At 47.8% G+C, this 19,474-nt stretch overlaps 1 protein-coding gene across 6 annotated transcripts; it reads right to left on the bottom strand.

The window, feature by feature from the left end:
• Window positions 1-649: 649 nt before the first annotated feature.
• On the bottom strand, window positions 650-10,921 carry siah1 (siah E3 ubiquitin protein ligase 1). Of its 6 annotated transcripts, none has more exons than XM_066713478.1 (3): window positions 10,782-10,919; window positions 4,077-4,133; window positions 650-1,552 (listed from the first exon to the last, which is right to left on the bottom strand). In XM_066713478.1, the coding sequence occupies exons 2-3, from the start codon at window positions 4,084-4,086 to the stop codon at window positions 702-704; spliced, it is 861 nt and encodes a 286-aa protein (XP_066569575.1). In that variant the 5' UTR covers window positions 4,087-4,133; window positions 10,782-10,919; the 3' UTR covers window positions 650-701. The 6 variants fall into 6 exon arrangements, with proteins under 6 accessions (XP_066569575.1, XP_066569576.1, XP_066569573.1 ...); XM_066713479.1 differs by lacking the exon at window positions 10,782-10,919 and adding an exon at window positions 10,602-10,775; XM_066713476.1 differs by lacking the exon at window positions 10,782-10,919 and adding an exon at window positions 5,162-7,922.
• Between the last annotated feature and the right edge of the window lie 8,553 nt (window positions 10,922-19,474).

Here is a 19,474-nt window from a genome sequence, read left to right as displayed (position 1 = left end):
AAATTGCAATACACAGAAATTAAACAAACAGCAGCAATACTATGTAGTGACATATCAGACAGACGAGGCAGCGTGGAGCTGCCAGACTTGGCTCGCCAAAAGAAAAACACAAAAATAATAAAAAAAACAAAAAACCTCAGACAGTCATTTTATAACAATACAATCAGTCTACAAACACTGAGGATTAGCCACAATTTACAAGTTTTTTTTTTTTTCTTCTTTTTCTTTTAGTTTATTACAAAAGGTTGCTGCCCCCTTGGGGAGGTATTGAGTGGTTTGCCAGAGAGGAGAAGAATGTATTTGATTTTGCTTTATGTAAAATTTTGTATGTATTATTTAAATTTTATACATTAGTGTTACCACATGCAGCTAATTTAATCTCAGCCAGCATTTTAAACTTCAAGAGCCAGGGTGTGTTTAATTCATGGAAGAGAAGACAAAAAAAAAATCAAAACAAAAAAACACATCTGGCAGTGAACTTCCATAAAAGTCTTTTCCTATTTTGAAATTGAAATGTGATTATATATATATATATATATCTATATATATATTGTTTAAGGTTTTTTTTATTTTATTTTTTAATTTTTATTATGAACACCATTAACGAAATCGGTCTTGGCCCCTCCCCACCCCCTGCGCCCCTCCCCCGCCCCCCTCCCACCGTAAAAAACCCCATTAAACTGAGGTGTCCGTGTCTGGCCTCAGCACATGGAGATGGTGACGTTGATGCCCAGGTTGCCGTTCTCGGCGAACAGCTGTGCGATGGAGGTGTCGAACACCAGGCAGTCACTGTTCATGATGGCAGTGGCGATGCCCTCGTGGATGGAGCGGGGCGTGGCCTCCCAGGTGAGCCGGCGGCGGTGCCCGTTCAGCTCCAGGCGGTATGCGAAGTTCTCGGCCTGCTTGCGTGTGCCGATCAGCTGCACGATGGCAAAGAACTGCTGGTGCCCGTCGTATTTCTCCTGCTTCTCCAGCACCAGCATGAAGTGGAAGCCGAAGCAGGACTGCATCATCACCCAGTCCACTGCGCCCGGCAGGTTGATGTCCGTGGCCAGGAACACGATGTCCTCGCCCTGCAGGGTGGTGATGGACTTGTGCTGGTGCATCAGGTGGGGCATCACCGCGTCCAGGGAGCCCTGCCACTTGCAGGAAGCGCCCGGGCAGGGGCAGGAGTACGGCCGGAACTCGCACAGCTCCTCGTGCTCTGCTTTCTCAGTGTGCGGCAGCGTGACCTCGCAGCCCGATGAGGCGTACTTGCAGGGGAACAGCACCGAGTTGGCCACCTTCTCCATGGCCAGGTTGCGGATGGAGCCCAGTGGGCCCCGACACGTGGGGCAGCAGGTGAGCTTGGGCCGGCAGTTGCTGCAGACGAGGTGTCCGCTCTGGCACTGCAGGATTGGGGGCAGCACATAGTCAAAGCACACTGGGCACTCGAACAGGCTAGCCAGGTCATTGTTGGAAGCTGTGGTGCCCGTCAGCGCCGGCACTCGCTGGGATGGGGCGCACTTGGAGGTTCCTGTGGGGAGCGCTGTGGCGGTCTGGCGACTCATTTCTACGGGACAGGAAGAAGGGAAGAAACAAAGTCATCTCTCTCCAAAACACAGAGTCCACACCCCCGCCCCCTCCCTTCTAGCTTAAGACCAAAAAAAAGGTAATGCTACTGAAACAGGGAGCTAGCAGGCAGACCCCAGTGGGATGAAATGCTTTTTCAATGCCACATAACTGGGATGAACCACGTCAGCATCTATTTTTAAGACCCAAGGTTGTAAAATGATTAATTTCTCTCGGACTATTTTAATGTGGGCTGCAGCTTGTGCCTGATAGAGACTTCTCCTGCCAGTGCACGTGAGGCCGGCTCCAACTGCTCCTTTATTTATTTACTCTCTAGCAGGATGTGTTAATGCTGCCTGGCACCCAACAGGGTTATGTGGCAATGGGTGGTGACTTTGTGCATTTTAATTTTACTTCTGGAAATGAATAAATACAAGAAAATTATAAAACATAGATCAATGGGTCACCATCAGTTTTGCTACACAAGGCTTGTGCGAAGGTGGACGAATGGAACCAGCATCCTGTACCAAACAGTGAGGTTTGAACAGCAGAGGCATCATTAGTGTGCCACATCGGTCAGTGCTGTGGGGTCTGCGGGGGTTATGGCTGGTGAAACAGTGACAGCAGGACCAAGACGGCCATGCCAGGGCAGAAAGAGCCTGCTAGAACTATGAAGATTAGGGGTGTTATTTGTATGCCTAATAGGCTTAACAGGAGTGAGTAACACTGTAAAAATCCCAAATTAGAACAGAAGGGACTTTAAATAGAAAAAAGCATAATGACCATAAAACCTAACTGAAGGGGCCTAATCTGAACATCTTCCACCCCCCCCCACCCCGGGGCACTTCGGCAAGGTGTCTGGTGAGCACCGATACATGCTCAGACAGGCTGCGCAGTGTGCAGGCGTCTGCACACGGGGCGTCAGACTCTGCTCCCAGAGACGCCCGCATTAGTGCCTCCTACTGGAGTTGCGGACATTAATCCGGGGGCTTGACAGGATACATCTGACTTGCGTTTCCATGCCAATGTCATGTTTCCCAGCGCCCCGGGTTGCCAGCCCTGTGCAGTCAGATCAGGCCTTCGCACTGATGCAACGAACAGCAAGGTTTTCATGCTTTGCAATTCACTAGGGGTAAACTGAATTAGCATGATGACTACTGCTGACAAACACAAGGGATGGTGTGGCGATCAAAAACAAGACTATACGCATGGTCACAGCCGAGCTACTGACGAAAAGTGTTACACAGCCACCCAACCCCCCCCCCCCACCCTATTACTGTGGATAAAGTTCTCTGGCTTTTTTATGTAGAATACAGTTCCACCAACATTCTGCACCACAATAAAGGATTTACAAATGTAAAAAACAAGACAAAAAATATATATACTAAAGCTAACTTGAATTAGGGAGTAAATATCACAAAGCATTTATAAAGTAACGGCTGTGTTTCAGTGGGCAGATTATAGCAGGGAGAAAATAAGGCAGAATGGACAGAGGAAAGCTATGAACTGCTTACATTATTACGGTGAATATAAAAAAAAATACTAAAGCTATGCATAAAAACAATTAGTCTTCCAGAATATTGGGTGGATTGTGTATTTCCTACATTTTACATCTTCCCCCCCCAGGCTGCTGCCTGCCTGACCACAGCCAGGGGGGTAACCCTCTCTATCCCTCTGCCACTGGAGCCACTGTAAGCAACCCAGAGCGATGCCTCAATGCCTGCTCCCCCAGAGGGGCTTCTGGTTTTATTCTAGCCAAGTCCCAACCAACTCTCTCTCACTGAGCTGGACTGAGATTTTTTTCTGGCGAGACATCGAAGAGGGAGAAAACTAAAGGACTGGCACTCTCCAGCACAAGCACTGGAGGGAACAGCTGCACAACACGGCCCTGAGTGAGACAATTTGGGTGGTCGATGCATTGTGGAAGCAAAACACACAGTCAAAATGATGATATGGCTATAAAGCACGGTTTGTGTATTTTTGCAGTTTATTTTATCTGAAGGAGCAGCACGCAAACTGCTGTGAGAAACTGGAGGGAACCTATGTACTTCCAGTGCACCCCATGCCTGCCCAGGCCTCTTGAAGGCCTTCGCTGGCAGAAATGTTCGTTGCCATAGCAGGGTCAATAGAACAGACAATGTGCTAGTTCTGGATCAAAACTCCCCAATGTGATCGAAGGGCCTAGACTCCCCATGCTCAACAAGAAGGCACAGGAGCGGGGCTCGGTCATGTTAGGCTAATCTTGGAAGTAAGCGGAGGGAGGGGTTCTTACCCCCCCCAGCAATTCCTAATGGAAGGTCAGCGCATCTCCTGGAAGAGGATTGTTGTCCATCTGTTCCACATGGAAGAGGAGAGCGTGGATTAAAGGGCCAGTGCAGGAGAGCGCAGTCCGGGTCTGCTGCTCTGGGGGCACTTTTCTCCCTGCTAGACCTCCCACTGAGGGGCTGCACCTCCTCACACACACAGCACGACCACCCCAAATAATAAAATACAAAACACAAAATAAAGTTCAGATGTATGCTTGCCTTCGTCCATATGATTTCCAATTAAGGCTTGCTTCTTCTCTCGAAATTTTGGGACCTCTAGAATGTAAAGAAGCAATACAAAAAAAAAATACAATTGATATGCTGCTACATTGATAGACACATCACAGCAACTTCTACTGACAGGTCAGTTAGAAGCACATTAATCAGGAACAACAGGCAGGTTAACATCACACACAGGACACATCATCAATTATTTCATTGGCAGGACACTTACTGCTCCAGCACCTCTCGCCCACACAATGGTCACACCTGGTTGTCTCCTTTTGATTTTTATAAAACCAACACCTCAGTGTGTCAGTCATCAATGGACTGTGAATGAGATCGCCATAGAACCATTTTTTACTTGTTTTGTGCTTTGTATACAATGAGAAAAACACAGGAATCCAAATTGAACCTTAACGTGAATGAGGTCTACACAGTCTGAACCCAAAGACCGCCCACCAGGACGAGAATAATCCTTCAGATGACATGCATGGGAATCCAACTACAAGTGCATTGAAACACGACCTGGAGACACCAAAAAGTGGCAATGATCCAGTGTCAGCAAGTACAGAAGCCTGGGGAATATGCAGGGAGCTACAAGCCTCTCTCACACTGAGCCATTTTCTGCCTGCTGCTTTTTGAGGAACTATAGACCATTTGCCACACAACTGCCTGACTTACTAGTTTACCACCACACCACCTTTTTTCACAACAGACTTAAAATTATGAATAAAAATAAAACCGATCGAAAAAAAAATAAAAAAAATAGGTCAACGTCAAAATCTCCACCCCATCATGCAGCAGGTTCCCTGAAGAGGCCCTGTGCAGGATCTCCCCTCTCCCTCTAAACATCTTGAAGAATGTGTAATAAAGCACTTTTTCCACCAAACATCAACAGTGCGGCTAGCTCTAGTTTATTAGGGATTGGCTTGGGCCCCTGCAGAGGACACCCTGCCAAACTTCATGTTCTTTTGTTGGCCCCCAGACACTTGTATTGCTCTTCTGCACAGCCAGGTGGAGTCTCGGAGTGGGGGAAAACAAATCAACAACAAAAAAAACAAGGAGGGATCATTAAAAATTACCTTTAGTCTTGGTGGTTTTGTCGTTTCTTGAGATGCATGTGAAAAGTTCGAGCACTCCTTTCCATGAGTACAGAAACTGCAATGTAGTTTTACTCGTCATGAGGAGTTAAAACTCTTCATTTCGTTTTCCATAGAAACAAAACACCCCATAACAGAGGCCCCTCCTATGCCAAACCTCAAGCCAGAGACTTCCAGCGCGAGACGCCCTCAGGGGGGAGAGAGAGGGAGAGAGAGAGAGACCTGGCTTGGCAAGGCACGCGAAGAGCAGCTCAGCACAAGTCGGTCAGCAGTGTGCTGGTGCCGCTCTCGTACACTGCCTACTCCTGCCAAGTCACGGCACTGGGCGCCCCGACAGCCCTCTCCCCTCTTCAGTGGCACACACACAGTCAGGCCTCCCGTCGTTAAGACTGACACAATCCTCTTTATGGTAAATACAAAATTTTAAAAAATGGGGGGAGGAAGGGCAGTAAATCACAAGGAACACACTCCACTGCTCTCCAGGGATGTTTTGTTACACAAGGCAGACCTCTAGAAGCGAATTCCCACTCCCATACAGCAGCAGACTGGGCAAAAAACCTTGAAAATCCATGGAGAGGGAGAGCGAGCGAGCGCCTGCCCCTCTCCCGTGTCGTGTCGCCCAAGTAGATTCCAGTACACGTTTCCCCGTCTCCTTGTCTTCAGGGAGGAGAGGGGAGAAGGAGAACAGAAGAAGAAAAAAAAAAAAAAATCACCACTAGCAGCAGCCGAACCCCTTTCAGACGGACTGCGGAGTGTAAAAATAAATCCTTCCCCGCACTACAGGATGGAGCCGTCCTCCATTGTGTGGAGCTCAGCCTGCAGAGTTTCAAGTGTCAGCTAATGCCTCCTCCCGCTCCCCTTTGAGGAGACAGAGTCCTTCCTTTGGGCTCGGCCGTCTCGGGTTTCACAGCTTAGTGGCTCCACCTACAACCACCAGCCGCACAGACAAAGAAACTGAGCTGACAACTCTGGAGTGGCTGGGCCTGGCCCACACTGCGCGGCTCTCAGCCCATCTCCCTGCCCGCTGCAGGAGCACAGCGACACGCACGAGCACGCACACACACACCAACAAACTACTTCAAAGACCAAAAACAAAATGACCAAGTCCTTGCGCAGCAGTACAGCAGCATTACCGGTGAACTATGAAAGGCAGACCTTTTAAAAAATATATAGAGGAAAAAAAGAAAAGAAAAAACTTGCATGGTATCAATAGTTTAAAAGTCTGTGTCTGACTTGGTTGAGGAGATACATAATCCTAACAAACTAAGTGTTACAGTAAGATGCATCTCCAAAACAGGTGGGGACAACACTTATGAATTATGTGCTCCTAATGTTAAATCTGACTTTTAGCAACAACAACAAAAAGTCACTTTATGGAGAGGAGGGGGGAGGATAAAGAAAGACAGCTCAGTTCAAATAAGCCAAATGGGAACGAAAACTTTTAAATGTTTTAATTTGTGGAAAGGAAAATGCAAATCAAACTACAATCTGTCCCCATAACAGGCCGCTCCAGATGGGGCATGCAGGCTTCCTTTGAGGCGAGTGCCAGCAGACAGGGCCGTGATTGGCCACAATCTGAAGTGTTAACAACATTTGCGTTTTCAGAGCACATACTCCCCAGAGGAATACAGCTTCACACCGCACCTGAAGAGGGCACAACTGGCGGGCCAAATTAATCCATGCATCTCCACACAAGCCCAGCTGCCACAGCTGTACACAACCGGCACAGGGCGCTGAGACGCGAAGGATGAGATATAGGACTACGACACCCAAAAACAAGGTACAAGGTGGCACCTGCTTGGGGAAGAAACTGAGCAGGTAGGGGACCGGCACCAAGCAGATCTCGGCAAAAGTAGCACTGGGTTCCCACCCCCGCTCTCTCCAGCCACACAAGGCCTCAGACCCGCTGTGTTGCAAGGGAATACAGATCAGTCCCAGCACCCTATTCCCCACAGTCTTCTGCAGCGAATTCTTCTAGGCTCTACGCTCCACAGAGAACACCATTCCCCCAGTATCTCTCCACAGCAGAGGGCCACTGTGAATTCTAGTTTCTGTTCCACCACCAGTTTCAATAACTTTAATCAAGCCGTTTATGCGCCAAGCTGAACCAATTAAGCACCGTTAACAAGTTGTGAGGATGTGGGGATGTAAAGATCTACAAGACTTACAGGACGTCTGCCCCCCCGAGAGAACCATGGGGGGAGGTACTTGCCTAAATGGCCCAGATCAGTTTTAACTGGGTTCCCTGACAGCAGGCACACTTTCACTTTTTGAGATCATGCCACCGGCGATGCGACAATCTATAAAAGCAGTATTTCATTAAGGTTTTTGGTATTAAAAGTGGAAGTTAAACTAGAACAGCTGAGGTCTAGGTGCAGCAGGAGAAACAAAGGATCTGTGAACAAAGGGATGCAAATAGGCAGTTTACATGAAAAAGGCAAAACGTGTGATTTACATATAGGCTGCAGGAGTCAGGATGTGGAGCGAATAAAGGGCTGCCACCATGATGCAAAACATGCTCCATGTGGAAAATTACAGCACATGACCTTAGTTTCCTATGGGCCTTGCTCTGCATTATCACCGTGATAAAAGAAACACGCGTGTCACAATAGAACATGTTGATTTAGAAAAATAGAGCAGATCCAGTGAAGAGGGCTGCCACGCCATTCGGACGTGTCACAGACGGCATTAAAGACACCAGTCTGTCAGCGGGGCAGGGGGGCTTTCACCTCACCGTCTTGCGATATTAATGACAGGTTCAGTAGAAACCCGATCATGCCCCCCCCCACCACAGTCTAATCTGACAATTGAAGTGGTTAGTAAAGGGAGGGGGGGTTGCAGGCACTCAGTGGGAAGACCAAGCAGGTTTTTCAGGAGGAACATGGAGTCTCTCTCAAGGTCGAGGACGAAGAGGCTGACAGCTCAGAGAAGCAACCCCTAACATATCCACACTTCAAAATCAAATCAGAAGACCAATCACAAGATGTACAGATCCACAGCTCTCACACATACAGAACTGCCTGCTGGGGGAGGGGGCTCTGCAAAAACAAAGATTTGGATAGCATCATGTGATGTGAAAGGAAATCCCATATCTAACAAACCAGGATGTGCCAATTTAAGTACATTATGCTCTGAGCAGCACAGTTCAGATTAAGAAAACCTTTGATTTTCTTCCTCTTAAAACAAAAGGCACTGATGCTGAACTGTGCATGGGATCAAAACGAGAGGATGATTCAAATCCAAAGTCAACATCAACAAAGGTTAAATCAGTTCCTATTTTAAGGAAGCCTGGGAATTTCCCCATGTAAAGACTGCAGAACCTCTGAACAGACAGCAGACGGGTGGTGCACGCAAGACCAAAACGAAAGACAAGACCTCAAACACAGACGGCAAAAAACACTCATCCACCCAGCAGGGCTGAGGAACTGGAGCAGCTGCCTCTGAGCATGCCCAGACTAGATGAAGGACGGGGACAGCATTCACCATTACAATCATCATTAATTCAGCTACCTGCTTTTTCCAAGGAAACCCAGGTTCAAACAAAATTAAAATGCATATAGAAGTGCAGACTGGTTAAACAACAATGAAAATGATAATTTAATTAAACAGGGGTAAAATATAAAAATCTAGTATCTAGCAAATGGAGGTGTAACATTTAAAGATCAGGAGTTTCAACAATGAGAGACTCTCAAAACAGAGAAATAAATATGCAAGACCATGGAAACTATAACCCTGCCGATGAACAGCTGACAGTCATCCTGCCGTGACAGCACTATAGTTTTAGAAGAATAATTTAAAAACATAGCATAGTTTTCCCCGCAAAAGCCCGGCTGACAAAACCAGAACTTTCAATTAAATTAACACCTGAATAAACCTTCAATACACCTTGACAAAGCAAGCACATTTGAATAGAAGCAGCGGGAACTTTAGAGATGCACCTCTCTCAGGTATAGAAAACCAGGATGCACTGCAGGAACAAATCCCATACACTGTACAGCATCAATTCTTGTACACGGTCAGGATTTCAGTATTCTTCACAGAAGGGGTTACAGTTTCACCTGACAGGTCTGTTAATCTTTCTATTGACAGAGCGTGCACTTTGGCAAGGCAAGAGTTCAACAAAATTGACAGGTAGGACACACTGCAGTTCCCCATCCTGTACTGAACACCAGAAGCAGGTCCCAAACAGATGCTCCAACAGGAAGGGCTTTTCTGGCCAAATCATTGACACCAGCACACATGCACGCTTTCTGAATGTGTAACTTCTTCAGGGTGAGTCAGTATCTTTGAGGCAACCACAAATAATAATTTTGCTTTACAGCTACCATTATAAGATTTATTGGCTTTAAAACAATGCACATTCCAGCTAGGCAATCAGTTAATCGCCTCCTTGGTAGAGCGTTACTTAATTGTTAAGACTTTTCAAGGTTTTTCAAACAGGACGCCCACAGCATCCCAGAAACACGATTCTGCTCAAAAGACTTCACCGATGCCCGTGAAGCAATAACGGCCGCTTCCCAATCCCAGACCCCCGCATGGAAACGTGGACTGTTCCCGTCTGTCCGTTTCATAACATCCCCAGCACTGCGCTCGCTACGAGGCCTGCTTGACCTCCGCCATGTTGACCACGAACCGGACCACCGGGGATACGTGATGAGAGCCAGGGAGGGACGGGGGCAGGATTTAGACAGCACATTAAACGCACACTACACCCCTCCTGCCTATGAAAGGAGCACTCAGTCTCGGCGACGTGAGGCGAGGGGACCGTTTCTTTCTACAGAAATGTGGAAAAACAGCAGCGATCTAAACCCAATTACCTCCCCCGTCCCCCGGCAGACTGCGCGGAGAGAGAGGGAAACAGACACCCAGTAGCGGACAATGTGATCGCTTCGATTCCGGGTTAGTAAACTCTCTAAAATAGTAATTCACACATTTAGTACCTGATGGCAAACAAAACAACAACAACAACAACAACGAAGTTTCTGATTTTTTTGTAATATCTTTTGAACACCAACAACAATCCGAAGTGAGCTCGTCCAGCGGTCCGCAGTATAAACACGGACTAGGCCGCAACTCGCCACCAGCCCCTTTCCAAAGGCACGGCGCGGAGCAGCAGCGGGCAGAGCCGGGTCAGATCTGCACGGCTGCCTGGGTGAGACTCGGGGTGCAAAAGCAGAAGTTGGGCGCTGGGATGCAAAGCCTGTGCGCCGGGCCCGGCCCACCACCCTGCACACACACACCGATAACCCTGCGCCCTCGGGTCAACACAAACCCCAGTGTCATGTCCTCCGGAGCCCTCTCTCCGCCGCGGTCACACATGGTAGCAGCGACCTGCACCCGGAGCCACCGGGGTCCAGGACGTAAACACAGAGAAGCAAACCCCAGCACACGACACAGAAAGGATCATAAAAACAACCTCTACCTTTTTCTTCGCTTTTACCTCCCGCTGTCTACCTTTTCCGGACCAGCAGCGGCTTAACGCCATGGTTGGGGGATACAACCCGGGCAGGGCTCTAGCACGGCTGGTCGTGGGGGAAACACAAAGCCACAGTGCGCCGTTTCTCACACGTAATCCGGAGACAATCCGGGCTCGACCGCTTACCTCTGACAAAAGGTTCTTGCGTTTATTTAATTTGTTTTCCCCTTAGTTAGTCCCGCCGGCTCGCCGCTCGCATTTGCACCCTCTCGGTGTTTTTGTGTTTCCGTTTCCACACACACACACACACGCAACGCACGCAACGGCCGCCGCTCTCGGAGGCGCGCACGCACTGTTGTTGAAATACTTTACACGGGAGGCGGGGGCGCGCTTTCTTCACAGCATGCCCTCCCGACTGCGTGTCCTGCGCAGGTGTGCAGATCAGAGCCCGCTGTGAAACACGCAGCACTGTATCCAGCAAAGCGGCTTTAGGGCCTAATTTAGTGCCTAGGGACTGGCAAAAGCCTTTAACGGGCTCTACTGGTAGGCGGTGAGACGTAAAAGCCCCCCCCCCCCCCCCCCCCTGTGATTATTAGTCAGTTTCAACAACCCAAACAAAAGGAAATCCTTATGTAACCTACTAGAGTTTATTGTGAGTTTAATACAATAGATGCATTACAAAATAAGAATTAATAATGATAGTGTAAATGCATTTGGAAGACTTGATTCATAATTTATCAGTCATCGCAGGAACCCCACGGGGTATTAGTGTCATTCCTGCACACTTGGATATGATACTCTGTCTTGTTTGTCACCGGTGGCCTGTCTGTCCCTGGCTAGTGTTACAGCAGATTAGCAGCATAGTTCGGCTGGGTGTAGGTGTCTGCGATGGGGTCGGTTAACACACGGACATATATTATCCATAAGACTCCTGCCTCCATATAAGACCACACCTGTAGTATATCTTTATATCTGTCTTCTGTATATGACTTATATATGACCTATAATGTGGTTATAACCAATCATCCTACACATGTGAGTCTAGTTGGTGATGCATCATATGTATAACAGTCATTACAAGCCTTAACTAGACTGACTCTAATTGGCCATGCACCCTCCTCGCCTCTATCTCTCCACACCTATCCCTCCTCAGGTCTGTCCCACCTTGCTGTCTCAGCCAGGCACTTATTAGATTTGATTTATGTAATAATGGATCCAGAGGATGCTCAGTGGAGAGAAGAAAACAAAGGAGCACTTCATTAGAAACTAGGAAGAATGAATGTCTGTCGCTGCACACATCGTGACCCTCTTTGGCTGTGAGATAGTTGTAAAGGTTGCGGCTCTGCCTGTTGAAACAGCACTGAGACGCACTTCAGTGCTGGCTGAGTCTGCAGTGTGGGGTTTCATTTTTTTTTTTTTGCAGTCAAGCTTGTGCTCGGAATGGGGATTGGCCCTAATGAGACAATTGTGGGTGGGGGTGGGGAAAGTCTCCTCCTTTCACTGCTGCTTTGCTAGTATTTTCTACAGGGTCCTCGTGGAGCACCCAGGTGCCCCCACAGCAGTTCACTGTGGACGGTCTTCACTCCCACAGGAGGATAAAGGGAAACAGAAAAGAACTGGGAATTAAGTGACACTTCTAGTACTGCCTAGCAAGACACGACCGCAGTGCAGAGTCCCCTCTACACCTCTACACTATTGGCTCAGATGGGTAACTGCTGAATGATCATTTGCTGATAGCTCCCTCAGCTGTCACCTCCCTCAGGTGCTAAAAGAAGTTATGGTCCTAATACTCTGTAAATAACCCCTCCACCCCACCTTCCTCCCTCCCCTTTTCCTCACACTAATATTCAATTATGCTTTGAACCGCTGTTGCACCTTCTGTGTCAGCTCCAGGGTGATGTGGAAGAGCCCCCAGCATGTCTTAGATGTTTCACCCCTCTACCTCCACACACCTACCAGCCTGTGCCGTCTGAGCCAGGCCCCTGGGGCGCAGAGACTTCCTGGGTTCTTCAAAAGCTGCTGCCGTCAGGGAGCTGGTGTCTGTACTCCTGTGCTCACCCAGAGGGCTGCATAGCAGAAAACACTCGTAATAAAAACAAGGGCCTCCCTGTCTGAACTACAGGGCTGCTCCCTGACTCACTGGCCCAGACCTGGGTGATATCACCTGTGGGGAACCCCCCCAGCGCCCCCGCCCACCCAGTGTCTACAGCCAGACTCTGATTCAGACAACGTCCAGAACTGGCTATTATTAGCCCTCTGGCTGGCTAGTGAGAAAAGGTGGGCTGTGAGAGGACTGTGCAGGGCCCGGGGCTGGAGAGCTTGGGTATGTGGGAGGGGCTGGAGGTGTGGAGTTGTTGGGACGGGGACAGGCTCAGACCTAACCAGACCATCCAGTCAGGGGCAACAATGACCCCCAAATGGCCTGGTGTCAGAGGTACCCTGTCCAAGCACTGTGCCCTCCAGAAATGTCAGGGGGCTCTGCAACTGGACTGCGTGCATCTCAACACAGACACACTCTCTCCCCATCTCTGGCAGCTGACGCCTTGCACTTTTTGGAATTGAGAAGCAAGTGCCGGTCTGTTAGTGGAATTACTGAAATATTTTCAATGGCAGGGCACATTCTCTCATAGTGTTTTAGCTTCATCTGAGCTGTAGCACTTGATAACAGCTGGGAAGATTAAAAACACAAAAACTAGCACCTGATGCATTAATTCATGACAGATGCCAAATCAGAATTGCTAATTGTGGGGTTATAGAGCACAGTAAAGACACGGGCCTCAAGGCTCAAGTGCGAGTCCCCACACTGCAGCCACAGGCAGCTGCGCACCAGGGATCAGACCTGCAAGCTCACAGGCAAGGGCAGAAAGAGGCCTGCAGCTGGGATTCTCACAGTGCAACTAGCTAGAAGTGATTTTTCTTCTTCCTTTTTGCTTTCTTCCTCTTTTCTGGGTTTCCTTTCCAGCCACAGCTGTTTACATTAGGGGCTGCTCTGCTCTTTGGGAAACACAAGGAATTTGCCAGGCTGGCCTTTGGCAGGAAATGACATCATTCAGTTGGCTCCAGCCCGATGGAGGGGAGTGCCTGCCGTCTAGGACCGCAGTGTCCCCCCATCCCCACCCACCCTGCGGCTGGGCTACACAGGGCACACACCCTTGGGATAGCTTTATTTAATTATTGATTGATTGATTGATTGTGATAATGGCTGCAATATCAGAAATCAGGGCACTGTAGGCTTTAGAGCAGTGGGGTCCAGCCTTGCCCCTGGACAGAGCCAACATCCTGCTCGCCTCTCTGGATCTATGTGAATACACAGTGACTGTGTCTAATTAACGCCTCTAACTGAATCCATTACATTTTGGAAGAAGCAAAAAGCAGCAGACTTTGCCTCTCCGGGAGCGGTGGCCCACCCTGCTGCACTGGGGCTCCCAGGTGATGCGCACCTGCAACCTCCCCCTCTCCCCTTGTGTCCTCAGTGCCAAACTGGCCTCAGTCAGAGAGGAAGCGAACAGAGGGAGAGCGGTCAGGACAGCTGGAGGGCACCCAGAGCACAGGCAAGGGAAAAAGAGAGAGAGACAGAGAGAGAGAAAGCAGTTCAATGAGATCCAGATGTGCGGCTTGAAGGAGGGCTATAGGAATGGCCGTGGGGGAGCTGGCCGTCTTTGCCGTGCTGTGGTCTCTTGCTCTATAAGAAAGTTCTGCAGCACAGTTGCTCGGGGTCTGGCTGGGACTGCTGAACATACAAGGTGTTAATTGCTTTGGTCACTCAGATGCTGGCACAGAACTGGGGCTCTGCAGCCAGATTAGCCTGCAGAACTGAGGGAGTGTGTATGTGAGTGTACACTGATCCCTGAAGCTCACAAAGCTGACTTGTGCTCAAGTTTCAGCACTACGGCTAAGAATGCAGGGAAGTGCTGTTGCCCTCGATGTCGATTAAGACCACAACATAACAACACAAGAGGCAAGAACAGTGTCTAAGCTACCCGAATCAACTTTCTGAGAGGGTCTCGGAGGGAGCAGGTTGCCTACAGCATCTCCTGCTCACAAAGGTTGCCCACATTCAAGGCTGGAAGTGCCCCCAGCTCACCCCATATTCCCCCAGTTGTGTATCCGTCTTCATCGAAACGAATGAAATGAGGTTAATCCTGCCACGGGAGCTTTGTAACAGTTAATTATTGTATACCTTGTAAACCGGGACTGTGCATACAACAAGTCTCCCTGTGAATGTGAAGTTTTAAAGTGTTTAACACCAGGCAGGAAGCCAGTACTGGAAAAAGGGGGGGTGGTGTGTGGATTAGAGGCCTGGTTATGTAAGCATATTGTCCCAGCAGCCTGTCTGAGAGAAAGAGAGAGAGACGGAGAGAGAGAGTACGGCTCCTGGGAATGTCAAGCTGCTCTGGAATGTTGATGGTAATTGAACATTCCTATCTGGATCAGGCCGAGCTCCGTGCTCAGGGGAGGGATGTCCTGTTGCTCTCTCCATTTCTCAAATTTCCTATTTCAACAGGCCAGAAATCATCTATCAGTGAGCTATAAACTGGGACCCATGTATGAAACCAGCATATAAGGTTTCACACAATTTTTAAACTGAATCCCTGAAAGGCTCCAGTATTAAGTTAGCCTGCCCATTTCTTCTCCCCCCTTTTCATACCGACCTTTTTGCGCAGATGCATAACTTTTCCTTCTCCTCACTTACAAACCAAGAACAAACTTTAGTCACAATCGGTTTTGTTTTCGTTGCGTCTGTGACATTATTGTAAGCAGCTCAGTGGCCAGTGTTGACCTGGAACTTGGGCACATTGATTAATCTCTCTGCTCCGACTAACCTACTTTTTCAGCTCACTCCTTTTAGCCGCTGGTGTCAACTCTAATTATTCCGAAGCCTTCAGCGTGCCTGCGATGAAATCCCCCCCCACCTCCCCAGAAACACCTAATCAACTTGAGTCAGCTGGGGAGCTGTGTGAGCAGGGAGTGCTGCACTGCAGACTCACACCCTCTCTCTCTCTCTCTCTCTCTCTCTCTCTCTCTGTGTCTCCTGGGAGCAGCACACCACACGCGTTACAGTGATCACACAAGAAAATAGGCCAGACTTACCAAGCATTTGGTTTGGCAAGTGCAATTTCCTCAATTTTAATAATAAAAATAAAAAATAAAAAAATATATATATATAACAAAACAACCAACACATTACAACTACCACCAACCCATTCATTTTAGCAGCTCAGATTATGTACAACCCCTCCCCATCCCATCCCATCCTAATCGTTCCTTCCCCATCTCCCCCCCGGTTTATTTTAACTTGGCTCTGCACAGGAAGTCTGAAGCAGCAGTTTTCAGTGCAAGAGGGGCTTTCAAATTGGGCCTGAAGGCTTTTATAATCTGTGTATAGAAAGAGCAAGTAGTAGCCTTTGGTCTCAACTGTTGAAAATAACATTATTTATCAAAAACTTATCTTTGCACAAGTTAAAAATAAAAATGAACCAAAGCACATAACGGGAGCCTCCTGCCACACTGCTGTGGGGCTTGGTCACTGGCCTTCAAGTTTCTTCTGCTTGGGAATAAGGTACACAGACAAAGAAAACGACACCTGAAAGGCTTGAGAGAGTCAGACCACAGTGAGGAAACAACACACTGGGTGCCTTTCCTATTCACAACGACTGGTGTTTTGTGAGGCCTGCTGTGTATTTCGGTAAAATATCCGATCACTATTGTGTTGACAGTGCTTTCATTTCTATGACCGCTCTCTAACACCGACAGGCTGGATGATGTTCCCGTTTTCCTGAAGTAGCTGGTAAGGTTTAAATTGGGGAAAATCCACCGAGAAGGAACACAGAAATTCAATCTTTTATCTTTTCTTTTTTTTGAGTGCGTGGCCCAGATAGCTCGCATTCCTGCAGCCTGCAACTGCTGCTCACATAGTGTGTCATGATGTGGCACAGCTCGCCGTCTGTCTCCCTGTTTACATACCTCTGCGGTACCTGCAGTTTCAGGGGCTCATTATCACCTCTCTGCATTAACCCCACAGACCTACCCCCCCGTCCCATCTCATCTCTGCACAGCTGGGGCACACACAAGTACAGAGAGTAACACTAACACACACACAGGGAGGAAAGCAGAGGGTGGGGGGACTGGCAAGGAGAAAAAATGGACTTTGTTCAACCTGTAACGATGAATCAGCATTTCAAACTGTCTGCACTTTAGCTTGGAAAACGAACATAAAGAAGTGGAGCACAGGGCAGTGCGAGTTAACAACACCCCACAGACTGCCGGACAGCATGTTCACGGGCTGGGTGCACTGGGGATCACCCCTCCGAGATCTCTGGGGAGGAAAGAAATGTGCAGATAGTTAACCAGGGCAAGACTAAAAATAGGATACAAATAAAATAAACCAAGTACTGTACTGAAAAAGAAAAAACCCAAAGCAAACACAAACCAACAACAGAAACTAAACATCTCAGTGGACACGAGGCCGTAAATCACCAGTGTAAGAACAGCCCGTCATCTTCGGTGCTTCTCTGTGATCACGGCTGCCCTTCTGCCCTCCCCCGGTGTCCTCCCTCCCCAGGGCTGGGCACGCGGCCTGCTTTATGGTCCCGTACAGGGTTCAGGACTCACTGATGCTCCTGCAGAACCCTCAGCAGCTACCTTGCTATCAATCATTTTATTTTTCAGCAACCAAGAAACAAACAACCAAGCAACCAAGCAAGCAAACAAACAAAAACAAGAATGTGCACTCCTCCCATTTCCAGATGCAACGGTTGCAGCAGAGACCCGCAGCGCTAGAACTCCTCCTGCTCTTGTCTGCAGTAGCCAAGATCCACCAAAACAGGCTGAAGAATACATTATTGCCATAAAAGCAACCGTTTGCAAAAACAATAGGAGAGCAGTTCCTAAATCGGCTAATGACTTGGCTGCAGTGTACTTTACTAATCTGTACTCATATCATGGAGGCTTTTATGACATAACAAAAAGCTGGCAGCTCAAAAAGGTCTCAATTACTGTGCACCGAACTTCACACGTTTGCGGTCGTGCAGCTCCCTCTGGTGACCGCACCACAAAAGCACAGACATTGAAAACCACTCATCTCCAGTTTATTTTTAAAGATTACACAACAGCGAGCGTGCCAAGCAATTGAGAAACTTCGGAAACTTTCGATGTCGAATCTAAAAACTCGTTCCCCCCCCATTTTCCCCTCTCGCCATTGCCTTTGATTGCCACAGATGTCCTTCTGAGATAAAAAAGCTACGCGTTTCTGTATGACTGTTACACACAGACAACTCGCATTCAGCAGATGTGTGAAGCAGCCAGGCTGAGCAGAGAACCGCTCCAGTCATTGTGAAATTGTTTGCAGACAGACGCCTCCACAAAAATCAGAACTCAGAATTGCTGTGATGAAAATCCGCAGGCCAGGGCAGAAAAATAAAAAATATATACTCCAATTTGTTAAAGTGTGCCTGTCTTGATCCCTGAGCCCGACACACCTCAAAAAGTTCACTTTTTTCACCCTATATACAGTACTGTGCAAATGTTTTAGGCAGGTGTGAAAAAATGCTGTAAAGTAAGAATGCTTTCAAAAATAGACATGTTAATAGATTATATTGATCAATTAACAAAATGCAAAATGAGTGAACAGAAGAAAAATCTACATCAAACCCATATTTGGTGTGACCACCCTTTGCCTTCAAAACAGCATCAGTTCTTCTAGGTGCACTTGAACAAAGTCAGGGATTTTGTAGGCATATAGTCAAGTGTATGATTAAACAATTATACCAAACAGGTGCTAATGATCATCAATTCAATATGAAGGTTGAAACACAATCATGAACTGAAACAGAAACAGCTGTGTAGGAGGAATAAAACTGGAACAGCCAAACTCAGCTAACAAAGTGAGGTTGCTGAAGACAGTTTACTGTCAAAAGTCACACACCATGGCAAGACTGAGCACAGCAACAAGACACAAGGTAGTTCTACTGCATCAGCAAGGTCTCTCCCAGGCAGACATTTCAAGGCAGACAGGGGTTTCCAGATGTGCTGTCCAAGCTCTTTTGAAGAAGCACAAAGAAACGGGCAACGTTGAGGACCATAGACACAGTGGTCAGAAGAGTCTGGTCAGACGTAGCAACAAGGCCAAGTGACTCAACTATGCATGAAAACACAGGAACTGGGGTGCAGAAAAATGGCAGCAGGTGCTCTGTACTGAGGAGTCAAAATGTGAAATATTTGGCTTGTAGCAGAAGGCAGTTGTTTCGCCAAAAGGCTGGAGAGCCGTACATGAATGAGTGTCTGCAGGCAACAGTGAAGCATGGTGGAGGTTCCTTGCAAGTTTGGGGCTGCATTTCTGCAGTTTTGGTCAGAATTTATGGTCTCCTCAATGCTGAGAAGTACATGCAGATACTTACATTACATCCGGAAAGTATTCACAGCGCTTCACTTTTTCCACATTTTGTTATGTTACAGCCTTATTCCAAAATTGATTCATTATTTTCCTCAAAATTCTACATACAATACCCCATAATGACAACGTGAAAGAAGTTTGTTTGAAATCTTTGCAAATGTATTTAAAAAAAAAAAAAGCACGTACATAAGTATTCACAGCCTTTGCTTAATACTTTGTTGAAACACCTTTGGTACCAATTACAGCCTCAAGTCTTTTTGAGTATGATGCTACAAGCTTGGCACACCTATTTTTGGGCAGTTTCTCCCATTCTTCTTTGCAGGACCTCTCAAGCTCCATCAGGTTGGATGGGGAGCGTCGGTGCACAGCCATTTTCAGATCTCTCCAGAGATGTTCAATCGGGTTCAAGTCTGGGCTCTGGCTGGGCCACTCAAGGACATTCACAGAGTTGTCCTGTAGCCACTCCTTTGTTATCTTGGCGGTGTGC

Source organism: Amia ocellicauda, chromosome 9 (genome assembly GCF_036373705.1).
Source record: "Amia ocellicauda isolate fAmiCal2 chromosome 9, fAmiCal2.hap1, whole genome shotgun sequence".
NCBI lineage: Eukaryota > Metazoa > Chordata > Actinopteri > Amiiformes > Amiidae > Amia > Amia ocellicauda.
This window is presented reverse-complemented; position numbering and strand designations above follow the sequence as displayed.